The following is a 14,960-nucleotide window of genomic DNA, read 5'->3' on the forward strand; positions in this document are numbered from 1 at the left end:
CAAAAAGACCAATCAACAAAATGACCAGCCTATCTCACTGATTAACAGAGATTGAAAGGCAACTGCACCTTCGCAGTCTTCCCCCATACTGAAACACCTAAATCACACTGGGCTTGTAAAGAGCAGGATGTTGGCATCAAGCAATAGGTTGCTCAGAAAAATCATTAGACATCAAGAAAGCATCTAGCCATCAGGTGAACTTGCGCTTAATAGGGCATTTTCTCCCATTTCATCAACGGGCAGCCCCAGTCTTCTCTTTCTTTAAACACTGAAGCCACTGTTGCATGATACACTTAACACCAACATTAAACGGCATTAAAATGGGAACAAAACTTTAAAAAGTTCGGCTTAATCAGAGCTCTATTTTGGTATGCGTGTCTCTGCCTTCCTTGCCTGGATAACATACGTAAATATACCTCACTATAAATGGCCCCCAAAACAGTGGCACTTCTTTTAACAGCAAATGTTCACCTTTGAACTTTTCTGTGGCTTGTAAATGGAGACCTGTACCAACTAAATTTAAAGAAGGAAAATTTGATGTTTCTGGTGATCATGCCACATTCTAAAGTAATCCTGGGGCTGAAGGCAGGTACTGCGGTGGACTCAAGAGGTCAACCTTCACTTTGATTGACGTGAATGTGGTTTGGACTAGTCGAGGTATCACCTTTTGGTTGACTTTTGGTGGCGACTGCTGATGGGGGCTCTGTCTCATAACAAAGCGTTGTTCAAATCGTCTGAACATTGACTCTCATAATTAAGTTTTCATGGGTGATTTGTGTCGAGATTCTGCAGACTCCCATACCACCACCTAATCCCCACAGCTCCAGTGGATGAAGCTGTACCAAACACCAGAACACATCTTGGTTGCAGTTGAACTCCTATTGTCTTAACTTTGCCAAGGTTTGGATCCAAAAAGGGCCTTTCGATTTCTCAGATAAATTCTCTGCAAGAACATAACTTAAATTAGACAACAAGATTAATGCAGACAAAAAGACCTACGCTCTACCTTTGGTTTTTCATCTTCAGACAAATGCCCACCTCTGATTCCAGGGTGTTTCTGAAGCTTTAAGAGAGCATATATTTTCAGCGTGGGAAGTGATTTGCATTGCAAGATCATGAAAGGTTATTTCAAGAATACATGTTGTACTATTAAACAGCATAAAATATATATTTAAAAAAGGTAGACATTGTAAGCATTTTTAAAATTGTTTGCACAAACCTTCAACATGTGATGTTACACATCCCAAGCAGTTTAAAAGGCCTCAAAACATTTCAGTCTCAGTACCATTTCAAAGCTTACATGGGTTTCACTGACCACTACAGGCAACTTGTGTTCCAATGTATAGCAGAGGATTCAATTGGGATGAGGAACAGGAAGATCATATACTCCGAGAGTCTAGGTCCCCAAAGGTCTGGTAAATCGCAGCCCAGAATGATGGTTTAGTGCTGGTTTTTAAAAATCTCTGTCAGTGGCTCCCGCAGATATTCAGCTGGCAGACTTCCACTTATAATAAAAGACAATCCCAGCAGCACATCAGGCATGCTGTCCACCAATGTTTCAAATTCTTCTCCTGAAGATGCCGGTGATGTCCTGATAAAGAAATAATGCTTCCACCAGGCTGTGTGCACCTTTGGTCCGCACAACCACCTTAAAAACAGAAATGGCATCAAAACATGGTTCCAGTAGCATTTGACACGTTACCTTTTGGCTTTGGAGATAGAAATTTACTTACATTTTCAACAAAGCTCTACATTTGGAAACATGCCTCCTTTTAACACTAAAATCTTTTAGGGACCATCTAATTTTTTTTTTAAATATACACAAATACAATAATGTCAGCATGAATAGTGTCAAAATTACATTTTATAAACATGTAATATGTTGGTACGCAGTGAAGAGAATAGCAGAACACAGTTATTTGGGGGAGCTTTATTTAGTATTTTTATGTTGTTTAGGATGTTACATCATCAAACAGGATTGGTCTTTACGGCAGAGAACTATTTTCCTACTGAAAGTTTGTTATCCCAGATAGAATGTTATTTTATTTACATAAAAAAAAAAATCCTGACTGCTATTTTCCCAAATGCTCCAAGATGCTTTAACAGTTATGTAGTGCCCAAGACAACAGGTGGGAGGGGGAGGACGGTGGGTGGGAGAGAAATCTGGTAACTCTCCAGCAGCATATATTTTTGTTCTCGCCAACATGTTTTCGGAACAAGTGACTTTTCTTGCCATTCGATTTGTTGTCTGAACAGTAAAGGGTACACGAGATGAAACACATTAAATAAGATAATCTGCATTAAACATCTCTGGATAACAGTTTCAATTTGACTATGCAACCAATGGCAATGACGCTCGGTCCCTTTAGGACGAAACACTGACCTTAATCCCAACCACAGAGCGCGATGCCAGTCAACACTAATTTCTTAACATGACTGACTAGCACGTTAGACACTGCCACACACAATAGCTCTTCGAGTCATACGCCTTCTTTCTGTAGTTCAAGACATTGGATACTTGCTCACCAAATTGAAGACACTGACCGTTTTAAACATGAGTGGCTTGGTGAATTATGTGGATTTTTTTTCCAGAAGGTATTGCCACACCAGGGATGTCCTGCTTCAATCGTTATGAAGTGGGCCAGCACCAGCAGGCGAGGAATACATTCTTAACATTTATTTTTTTAAAAGAGGAAATCCAGCAACATGGACCAAGGTCTAAAAATGTTTAAAATGACATTTACAATATGCCGTTACAGTATTCATCATGATTTTCCTGGTAATTTAATCAAGAACATTCTTCTGTAAATCACACACTGTACAATTTCTTTTCCCTATAAGATTATGTTATATTTGTGCAGGGGTAATTTAAAGGCAAGACCTGTGAGATGTCATACATTATTATTTTAAACATTGTTATGAATAAATTTATTCCCATGATATGGCAGATCCGTTAATCCAATTTACAACCCTCTGCATGCTTCCTCTACAAGGCGACCTTTCCTATAATTACACCAAAAATAAAGAACAACACCACAAGAGCGAGTAGCCGTGTGTTCAGTCCTTCCTCCTTGATCATAGTTGATGAAGTAGATACGGTGTGGCTTGTTTGAGGTGTCTTTCTCATCCGTAGTCCTTCATCTTCCTACAAAAAGTATAGTAAAAGAATAAAGCTATATAACCAGACTAACATTCCTTATTGGACTTTCAATAGTTCAAAGAACAGGGATAGGAGAATGGTTAGCGGATATTGCTTTTGGAAAGTGTTCATTAAGGGGAAATCCATCAAAAACATTCTGCAACCACTGTAAAAAGACTAGCACAAGTAGCTCAGAAAAGCATGGCAATACAGACATAACATTTATAATAGGAGACTTTTCTTGAAAGATTTTCATGCCACGTTGGAAATATTAAAAGGGCATGCACATTTTCTAAACTCCTCCAAAAGTATTATGGCTAATTGTTTTCAATTGAGAAAACACTAGACCTTAAGGAAAGAAAACCAATCAAGACCTGCATCCTACTTTGTGGCATACTCAACCTTTGCCTTTGGCTTCTAAAGTTAAAACTCGTGGGATGGTGTGTGAGCCTTCACTTTTAATGTATTTTCAAGTGAACTCTGATTAGCTCCAACCCTCAGCTTGCCTGTTCCACCAAATCACCCATCTCTCTAGTAAATGCATACCCGGCAGAGCCATTGGTTGCTCTACACTAGATTATGCCAACTCCATCTATGTGTAAGCTCCAAAATATTTGCTAAAACGCCTCCAAATATGTGGGTACTACAATAAAATTTAAGACAGCCACACCAGTCTTTATATTCCTTGATTACTCTACCCTCAATATTTGTCATCCCAAATGGACTTTCGAAAAAGCATGCTTATATTTAATATTCTTCATTTCCAACACTGGCCACTCACGCAGATTTTAAGTGAAATAAAGTCTGCAAGGTGACAATGCTTCTCTGTTCAGGGTGCTACCATTCGCAACGCCCTGTCTGAATCTCTGAATCTTTGAGACAATTGAACTCGCTAATATTGACAGACACCAACTTCTTGATATTTACATGCAATGTGAATATACACGTCAATGCTGCATGATGAAGGCTTGCGTGCCATGGAGTGGTTTCTTCTCCAACATGACAACATGGGAGCAGATAAGACCTTTGTACTCGCACTATTGATAACTTGCATTGAACAACAATTTTCTTTAGTTTTAAGAATGACTTCTTTCTTCAAACAACTGGGTAACGATGAGTGCAAGCATGGCCTCTAGTTATGCTAATGTCTTCATGCACTACTTTGAACAACACATCATCTGAGCGAGCACAATCACATTTGGTCTTCTAAAGATATCAATATTTTGGCATCTCGCAAGGTACCCATGCCAAACTAGCTTATTTTTTTAGAAGACTCGAATACCTTATATGACCACAACAAATTTACTTTCTGCACAGACCAGAACTCTGCATTTTCTTGATACACATGTGCAATACATTGAGGGAAAATTCACTAGATCGCTTTTCACAAAACCAACTGATTGTTCCTACATGTGAAAAGTTTTCATCCCTCAAGCACCATGAAAGGGTTACCACCTCTTAGCCAACTAGCAAGACTTCGCCGGATCCGATTTAATCCGATAGAATAGGACTATGTAATTTGATGTTGGAGCACTTTAGAGCAAGAAAATATGACCGTATTATTAGAGGCAAAAGCATCCATGTTGACACAAGACATTACTCCAGGAGACCCTCACGCAAATCATCTGACCTGGTGAAAACCAAGACTTTTTCACGACAAAGCAATACGGTGAAGCAGATTTGCCAAAAGATTGGAATATTCTGCAACACGATATCACTGCTAATCTGTTCCACAATAAGCCTATCTTTAGCTAGAAGAATTAAACCTCTGAGAAAATCATTGGTTCATGCAGAATGTGAGGCTACTAAAAAGTTGATATCTAACTGGGTATTTTTCCTTGTTATTCACGTCAACATTGTCACAACAATGGTTCATCCATTAATCATCCCTTCTCTCGTAAAAAGATTAAACTTAAATCTGCATGTACCTGTGACAACAAATTTAGTGTATGGACTGAAATGCCCATGTGGCCTCTTTTACATTGGCCGTGCGACATGGAAAGCTAAGCAAAGATGGAATGAGCACAAGTCCCAGATTCAGACTCAAAACTCTCACTCGCCAGTTGCAAAGCATTTTAAGGAACAGAAGCATTTGGTGGCCCAATTGCAAGTAGTCATCTTGGAACAAGTCCAGTGCTCCAAGAGGGGTGGCGACCTTGAAAGACTAGTACGCCAGTGTGAAACATGGTGGACTGGCAAGACTTTCGTCCCTTCATCCGAAAGGCATGACTCTGGAGTTTGTTTTTAACTCTTATCTAAAGATTTTGGTTCTTTGTGATTTTTGACATTTTTTGTTACGCTGGTCTCTGCCCAATGTTCTTTTGTTTTATCTACCTTGTTCTAGATCACAGGATGGCTTTCTTTTGGCACCATTTTATAACAGGGTCAGGATTTGTTTTGATTTTTCTTGGTTCATTCTATTCCTCTTAGAATGTTGGTCACCATTTTTCTACTAGTTTCTCTATTCTTTCATTTTGATTTTCTATAGGCATCACTTAATATGTCTTCAGTCAGATTAGTAATTGATTTTGTGTATTTTTTTATTTAGTATTTATTCTCCATAGGGGTAACCTTGTAAATTGCCATAAATGTAACTTTTAATATCTGTAACGTTTGGGCGTGCCACCGGTGTGGCTAATGCCAGACTGCCTGGCTTCCTTGGTGAGACGTGCACCCAGCATCTCCCACCGTGATGGCGTCCTACACCTTAGTGTTGATTTTTAAAGTTTAGGTTGGATATTGTCTTTATCCATTTTTTGTTTGCTTTTCATGCGTTTATTCGGTTTATTTATAGTTTTTTAGTTTGTGTTTCTTTATGCTCCTGGTCTTAGAATTGCCTACTTAGTATGGATCTCCTTGTCTATAACTCCACTTTAGCATGCTTGCGCTATTGCGCTAGGATCTATTGACCTTTCAAGGCTGAAGTATATATGACTTCCGGGGATGCTAACTACATACAATGTTGCTGGTGAACCCGGCGTTCTGCACCAAGACATACGTGCACCACAGTGGGACTCTTTGGGATAGTGTTAGTAAGCAGAGATTCTTCACTTCTTGGCAGATTGCTTTTCTTTTTTTAATTTCCTTTGGGACTACAGACTAATATTTACAGTACCTGCATTTCTGTCCCCCCCCCCGCCCCCTCCAATAGTTCCCCCGTACTCTTTCCGGTCAGCTTAGTACCAGTTGGTTGGTACAAGGTATTACATTTTCAAGTTTTATTTTTAAACGCTTTTGGTCTCTCTATATATAACTCATTAGGGCATAAGGTACTCTGTATTGCAGTGCCTTTCTCTAGCGTTTCCTTTTAGGATCTTGGTAGGTACAACATAGCAGCTTGCTTTTGAATCTGTTTCTTTAGGTTTTAGGTACATTTAGATCCTTCCAAAGACACCGGAGGTGTGGCATTTTATAGATGTTATCTCATACTGTTTTTTATGTCTCCCAGAATCACCAGCACCGCACTTGGCCGCCATTGAGACCAACGTGGCCAATGGTAGCAGCTCCTGACAGTGGAAACTCAGCATCTAGACCAGCAGCTACCGTGGCCTTGGATTGGCTGCTTCGTTCTTCACCCGCCCCTTCAGCACACCGATAGGCGGCAGCCAAAGGGCGGGATAAAGGGCCTGTCTGCGTCGGGACAAAGCTAAGGCCATGTGAGGCAAAATCCGGCTCAACAACGAGTATTCACTGTAGGGAATATCGCGCAGTGACCCCTCGCTACCTAACCTGCGTCCTCGCCCCAACAGTGTGCAGTTCATGCCTGATTCCACCTTCCAACACCCCAATTCTTAGCAGCTATCCACCTCTCCGCATCAAGCAAAGCCTGACAATATGTAATCAGGGCCTCCCCTGAGCTATGCCACCGATCGGTAACATGGGATATCAGCTTCTTATGTTGCTGTGCCAACGTTCGCTCCCTGCATTAGCTTATGACTCTTCTGTATCACACCGATTATACTGCATCAGACCACTGTGCGATCGACACAGCAATAATCTGCCTTAGCCTAACATGTACCCAAAACACTCTGCACCATACAGAGGGCTGCACCAGCCAATTTCATCTTGTGCTCCCATTACTTTAATGCCCACAGCGCTATATCCCTATCTAAAGCAGTGTTTCAGCCTACTGTGCCACTACCCTAACAGCCTCAGCCAGAGCTAACTGCATATTCAGCCCCAAGCTATCCTACCGCATTATTGGAAGATTGTCCAAATTGTATGCTTGCCAAACGATATCACTTATATATCCCTACCCAGGCCCACTCTACTCTAAACGTAGTTATGTTAAATTGGATAAGGTGGATTCTTATCACCATGTTCTCCTACTGCATTGCCCCAAATAGTACCCATTGTTTGGGCAATCTAGTGGCTTTTAAAAACGGTCATGCGAGACTGGCATGCCCTAGACACCATCCCATTCCCTGTCCCACACCCTTTCTCTCCTCTACATCACCTTTCCCAACCAGCCTGAACTATTCCTATAATCCTAGCTACACCACTAGTGAACCTGCTTTCACCCATACTGTAACCGATCACTCACTCCTAAATCTACACTAGACATCAAAACCAACCCTAGCGTTGGCAGCAACAGAAGGCTTCGCCTCAGATTTATTACCAACACACTCCTCACACATCACATCCCCCACTGCCAGAACATCTATACCAACCAAGCCTAATAACACCCGGCAAAACAAATAACAAGCAACCCACAAACGTAACCACCAGCAGAACCAATCCCCCCCCCCCCCCCCCCCAATGACCCTCAAACTAATTTGCATAAGACTTACCATAGCTGAATCCAAACCACCCACCATCCTAAAATGTGCCCTCATCAACGACCGGTCACTATGGGCCCACGCCATTGAAATTCATGACCTAAACACCCAACAGAATCTTGACGTATTGATAATCACAGAATCCTGGCTCCACCAAGCTTCAGAACCATTACTAGCGTTAGCCATGCAGCCCAACTACAACCTCTTTAGAACTGATAGAACTCACACCTCAGGAGGAGGTGTAGCCATAATCGCTAGGAGCACCTTACAACTCAGATCATGTCCCACTGAAGACATCTTAGGCTATGATATTCTGTTAGCCAAACTTACCATGAATGGGAAAACCACAATTAACTTTGTAGTGATATATAGATCACAGAGCCTTAACAGCCATCCCAAAACATATATTCCACTCCTTCTAACGCCCTTTATCAAACCTAACAAAATGTATTATCCTGGGAGACCTGAATCTAGGATTCAATGAGGACCAGGATCAAAAAGCAGCCCTCCTATACACAGCACACAAGGATATGAACTTCACTCAATTGGTCAATGCCCCCACAAACGTTAAGGGTAGAATCCTGGACTGGATAGTATCACTCAACACGAACTTAACCATAGACTCAATGACGCCTACTGATTGGACTGACCACTTCTACATAGAATTCACGCTTACGAATGATGAACCCTGTCCACCCAAAACCAAAACAATGGACACCTACGAAGCCAGAAACCAACCAAGTTACCAGTAATGACCCGAGCATCGTTGCCGATTTTTACCATAGCTGCGTATCCATTACGATCGAAGAAATAGCAGCCCTCTCAACCAAAACCCAACAAAATGATAGACATTTCTGGTTTAATGAAGAACTAGTGACACTAAGAAGAAGGAACAAGTTACTTACCTGTAACTGTTGTTCTCCAGCATGGGTCTGGCATGGATTCACATGCTCATGAATATTCCGTCGTCAGGCTGGGAATCCTCGGTAAAGAAAAATCAGTATCAGTTTCGTTTCTGATCTGTCTTTTGTAGTAGTAACCAATCACTGATCTCTGCGTCATACTGACCACAGCCAATGACTGCCCTCTACCTAAGCCCCGCCTCTGGCAGCCATCTTCAGATTTGGTAGCACGTGAAGTGGCAGTATGACCAAGTGAAGAGCCGCAGAGGGGTAGGCGGGAGGGTTTGCATGTGAATCCATGCCAGACCCATGCTGGAGAACAACAGTTACAGGTAAGTAACTTGTTCCTTCTCCAGCATGGGGTCTGGCATGGATTCACATGCTCATGAATATAAGAATACATAGCAGTACACACATGCACAACCACGGGAGGTGGCAAAGGCTCAACATTAAGCAATACAACAACTCAACACTAAGCATCTCTTACCTCCTCACCAGGCTCACCTTAAGCGAACAGGTTGCGCAGCACTGCTTGGCCGACAATGGACTCCTCCCTGGAATCCCGATCAACGCAGTAGAATCTCGTGAAGGTGTGCGTCGACCTCCACGTAGCAGCCCTGCAGATGTCCAGCAGGGGCACACCAGACAGGAACGCCATAGTAGCAGCGATCGCTCTGGTCGAATGGGCTCTCGGACGGCCTGGCAGCGGTCGGTTAGCCAACCGGTGGCAGTGCATGATGCAGCCGGAGAGCCATCTGGAAATAGAAGACTTCGAGAGAGCCTTCCCTTGATTCACAGGTCCAAAGTTCACAAAGAGCTGTGATGTCCTCCGAAAACTCTTCGTGCGGTCCACGTAGAACTTCAGCGCTCTAGCCACATCCAGCGAGTGCAAAGTCCTCTCGGCCGGCGACGAAGGAGACGGGAAGAAAACAGGTAACACCAGGGGCTCGTTAAGATGGAAGTCCGACGGCACCTTGGGCATAAAAGGAGGGGTGCGTCCTAAGCACCACCCTCGAGGCATGGAAAGTCAAGTACGGTGCTTTGCAGGATAGGGCCTGGGTCTCTCCCACTCGTTGTGCGGAGGTAATGGCCACCAGGAATGCAGTCTTCCACGACACAAACTTCATCGGTGCGGAGTGCATCGGCTCGAATGGGGGCCCATGAGCCTAGTCAGCACCACGTTAAGTTCCGAAGCCGGGGCCGGGGCCTTCACCGGCGGGAACGACCGGAACAGTCCTTTCATAAACTCTTTCACCAATCGATGGGACCACAGGGACGTCCGTCCTGTGGTTCTGGTATATCTGGAGATCGCCGCCAGATGACTCTTAATGGAGGCATGGGCTAGCCCAGCCTTCGCCAGCGATAGCAGGTACGGCAGCACTTGAGGGGCCGTAATCCGTAGGGGGTTGATCTTCTGTGCTCGGCACCAGATAGAGAACCTCTTCCACTTGTGACCGTAGCATTTGAGAGTCGAGGACGCCCTGGCCTTTGCAAGAACCTCTCTGCAGTCGGCCGGTATATCGTACCCTCCAAACTCTAGCGCTGCAGGAGCCAAGCCTGCAGGTTCAGCGACGCCGGGTCCGCCGACAGCTTGATGGATGGGGACGTTGACAAGTCTAGAAGGTCCGGGAACCAGATCTGCCTCGGCCACGCCGGTGCGACGAGGATCATCCTGCACCGGGACCTCTTGAGCTGGTTGATGAGTCGAAGCAGCAACGGCAACGGAGGGAATGCATACAGGTATAGGCCGTCCCAGGGGAATGAGAACGCATCGCCCATGCTTCTCGGCTGGGGAAACCTGCTGGCAAACCTCTGGCACTTCGAGTTTGTCGCTGTTGCGAACAGGTCGATTTGGGGTTTGCCCCATCGTCGGAAGAGTTGATCCACCTGATCCTGGCGCAGCTCCCACTCGTGACACGCGCGCAGCTCCCTGCTGAGCTAGTCGGCGATGGCGTTTCTTTCTCCTGCCAGGAGAAAGGGAACCAGGAACATCCCCTGGGCGACCGCCCAGTGCCACAGATCCTGTGCCTCCTTGGATAGGGCTGGGGATCTGGTACCTCCCTGCTTCCGTATGTAAAACATTGTCGTGGTGTTGTCCGTGAAGATCCGCACCACCTTGCCCTTGAGCGACGGGAGGAACGATTTGAGAGCCCAGAACACAGCTCGGAGTTCCAGAATGTTGATGTGCAAGAGCTTCTCCTCCGGGAGCCAGAGGCCTCTTGCGTGGAGATCTCCGGTGTGGGCGCCCCAACCTTCCAGGGAAGCGTCCGTCGTCACCGTCTCCTGGTACGCTGGCGTCTGAAAGTCCTTGCCCGCCGTGAGGTGCGCTCAAACGCCCCACCACTGAATCGCCCGCCGGAACACCTCGTTGAGGGGGACCCTGTCTTCGAAGGTGCCCGTCGCCTGCATCCAATGAGCGTCGAGAAATTCTTGAAGAGGGCGCATCCGTAGTCTGCAGAGGCGCACCAGGTAGATGCAAGAGGACATCATCCCCAGGAGGGACTTGATGGACCTCACCCTGGCCACGTCCGTGGCTAGCAGGCGCTGCACTTTGCCCAGAATGGTCTTCGTCCGTTCTTCCGACGGTGCCGCCAGGCGCCTCACTATCGAGCTTCGCTCCCAGAAACAGGGCCACCTGCGACAGCACCAGGTGGGACTTTGGGTAATTTATTGCGAATCCCAGGTCTGTGAGTAGCTGGACGGTCCTCGCAGTGTGTTAGACGGCGAGTTCCCTCGTCCTTGAGCAGATGAGCCAGTCGTCTATGTAGGGGTAGACGTGAATCCCCTGCAGGCGCAGCCGTGCCGCCACAGGTGCTAGGCACTTGGTAAAGACCCTGGGGCCGACTTCAATCCGAACGGCAGTGCTCTGAATTGGTAGTGGCGTCCCTGGACGACGACCCTGAGGAACTTTCGGTGACTTTTGAGGATGGGAACGTGGAAGTATGCATCCTCCAGGTCCAACGACGACAGAAAGTCGCCTTCCTCCAGCTGTCCCAGCACGTGCTGGAGGGTGACCATCCTGAACTTTTGTGACCTGATGTATTTGTTCAAACGACGAAGGTCCAGGATGGGGCGCCAGCCGCCTGTCTTCTTCCTGACGAGGAAGTACCTTGAGTACACCCCGGAGCCTCTTCGGGACGAGCTCGATGGCGCCTTTCCTGAGCATCGCCCGTACTTCCAACAGCAGTTGCGGGACGGGATTTTCCTTCCTGGCCACAGGTGGAACGTGAGGGCACTTCTTCAGGAATTCGATAGAGTGTCCTCTTGCCAGGGTATCCAGCACCCAACGGTCGGTGGAGATGGACTTCCACACGCCGACGAAATTCGTCAGCCGGCCTCCCACCGGGGTGCTTCGGTGGGGGCCCGAGGCCACGGCCGGTTCAGTCCTGCTCGGAGGTGGTGGCCTTGCCGCCCTGGCCACCTTGCCGACAGCGGCGAGGCGCTCCCTGCTTACCGCGACCCCTGTAGGCCTCCTGAGACGAGGAGTGTGCCGCCTGGCGGTAGGACGAGCCACCACTGGATCCCTTGGAGGCCCCTTGTCTGCCTCCGGAGCTCCGAAAGGGCCGTCGTTGCTGAAGGGCTCCTAGGGCGCGGGCCGTCTCCGTCTTTATGGCTTGGAGGGATTCGTCCACCGCCTTCCCGAACAAGTTGCTGCCGTCGAACGGCATGTCCAACACCCTGGTCTGGTCATCCTGGCAAAAGTCGGTCGCCCGGAGCCAACCCCGTTGTCGTAGGCAAACTGTTGCCCAGCTTGCGGAACCCGGTATCGGCAAGATCGGTTGCCACCGTTATGGCATGGTCCGACACCACCTCGCCTTCTTGAAGTATTTCCAGGGCCTCGGACCTCTTGTCGTCCGGTAGGAAGTCCAATATGGGGGCCAGCTTAAACCAGAGCTCCCTGTCGTAACGGACCACGATCACCAGGGCATTGGCCGCTTTGATCGTCATCGCCGCCGACGAAATGACCCGTCGCCCCATGGCGTCCAACTTCCTTCCCTCGCCGTCCGGAGGGGAATTCGACGTTGAGGCTCCTGACCCCGCCGCTTTCTTCTTCGCCACCGCCGAGACGACTGAGTCTGGCGTTGGCTGGGCCATGAGGCACAGGGGAGCGGTCTCGGGGACCCGGTACTTCTTCTCGTACCGGTCCCGTTTGGCTGGTGCCGTAGATGGGTTCTTGAGTACCGACAGGCCCTCCTCCCAGATGTCATCGATTAGAGGCACTGCGATGACAGTCTTCCTCTTGGCCTCCCGGCGCTGATAGAGGAAACCTTCCTTTTTCTGCTCCTCTGGGCAGAGCTGGAACAATGCGGACGCCCTGGCGATCATGGCGTGGAATGAGCCAATCTCCTCGGGCGGAGAGGCCCGTGCGACGGGAGACGGGAGACCCATTCCGTCGTCGCCCTCAGAACCCGTCGTCGAGCCCACCGCACCGTCATCTCCCGACTCGTGGGAGGATGAGGAGGGAACTGCAGGCCTTACGGGGGCGAGTGGAGGAGAGGGTTGGGTCCTCCGTTGTTTGTTCCGAGGACTTCCCGACAGGCCAGGTTGCGGGTCCTCCAGCCTGGGCCGTGGTAATCTCGTCCTTATCTCAGAGCATAAGGACTGGATCGCAAACAAAATGGCCGCTGAGCTATCCTGAGGCCTAGGTTCCGGCTGCGCCGGAAGGGAAGGCTGCTCTTCCTCGCCATTGTCATCTCCCGAGGATCTTCCTTGCGGGATCGAACCTTCTCGAATTGGACTTCGAGATTCCTCACGGCCTCAGTCAGTTCCCCCTCCGAGGCTGGCTCCGAGCTCGAGGAGGCTACCGTGCCCCCCCTCGCTTCTTCCATCATGGTGGCCATGACGATGGGCTGAAAGGAGGATTCCCTCCTTGGCGGCAGGGAAACTCTAGTCCCGGAGGCAGTCTCCGCTGGCGGGATCTCTACCGGCTTGGCCAGAGTCGCCGCGATCGCCACGATAGAGGCCTTTGCCTGCTGGGTAGGGGCCTTCACCACCTTAGGTGCGTCCTGGGCCTTCTCCTTAAGGGGAGGGGCGACGCCTCGCTCCCCCTCTCCCGAGCCCGGACGGGGCTTCTCCCGAAGCTTACCCGGGGTCTCGGACTTCCTCTTCCCCGAACCGGAGCGCTGGCTGGTGGTTGACGGTGCCGGGGAAGGTGCGCCCTGCCTGGCGACTGAAGAGTCCGACCTTTCGGCGCTCCCGGAGCCAGCGGACTCGCGGAGCTTGGCCTGGTGTTGGGCCCCCGTCGCCGGGGCGCCCGCACAGGACTTAGAAGCCCGCTCGGACCCTTTTTTCTTCTCACCCGTTGAGCCCTTCTCCGACCAGCTGGCGAGACGGGATCGACGGTCCCTCATGGTCCGCTCCGACAAGTTCTTGCAGAACTGGCAGTCCTTCTCTACACGAGTCTTGTCCCCATGAAGACAGAGGCATCGCGAATGTTCGTCCTCCTTAAACACATTCTGCAGCCCGCATCCAGGGCAGCTGCGAAACAGCTTGGGTCCGGGTGACAAACTCACGTCCTGGGCCATCTCGAAGTAGGCCGCAAATCTTCTGGAATCCTCCAAGAGGTTGATTCGACGAAATCTTCACCCTTGAGGGGCGTAGAAAAATCCTGCAACGGGTACCCTTTAACCGGAGTAGAAACGGTGGAGCTTGAGGTTCGATTAACCGAAAAAATGTGAAAATTCACCTGAAAAAGCGTGAAACACGCAGCAAAAGCTCGAGAGCTAAGCACGAGGACTCCCAACACTTGAACGTGCGGTAAAAATCTGAAGATGGCTGCCAGAGGCGGGGCTTAGGGAGATGGCAGTCATTGGCTGTGGTCAGTATGACGCAGAGATCAGTGATTGGTTACTACTACGAAAGACTGATCAGAAACGAAACTGATACTGATACTGATTTTTCTTTACCAAGGATTCCCAGCCTGACGACGGGGAATATTCATGAGCATGTGAATCCATGCCAGAACCCCATGCTGGAGAATTAAACGCTCCCTTGAACACGCCCATCTCAAAAACCCTTCCTCTGACTCTGCCAAAGCCTACAAAGACGCAAACAAAACCTATAAATCAGCCATATCTCCCATAAGGATAACGCATAGAACACACATCAATAACGCATCATCTGATTCTAAAGAATTATTTG

General features: G+C 48.1%; 1 protein-coding gene across 1 annotated transcript in view; it reads right to left on the reverse strand.

Annotated features, from left to right (window-relative positions):
• Positions 1-1,915: 1,915 nt before the first annotated feature.
• Positions 1,916-14,960, reverse strand: part of VAPB (VAMP associated protein B and C) — a 478,035-nt gene continuing 464,990 nt past the window's right edge. The window contains exon 6 of the mRNA XM_069651069.1: positions 1,916-3,145. Coding sequence (XP_069507170.1) covers positions 2,987-3,145 — 159 coding nt within the window. The 3' untranslated portion in view covers positions 1,916-2,986. The remainder of the gene's footprint in view (positions 3,146-14,960) is intronic.

This window comes from Ambystoma mexicanum, chromosome 3p (assembly GCF_040938575.1).
Source record: "Ambystoma mexicanum isolate Mex_15411 chromosome 3p, UKY_AmexF1_1, whole genome shotgun sequence".
Classification (NCBI taxonomy): Eukaryota; Metazoa; Chordata; class Amphibia; order Caudata; family Ambystomatidae; genus Ambystoma; species Ambystoma mexicanum.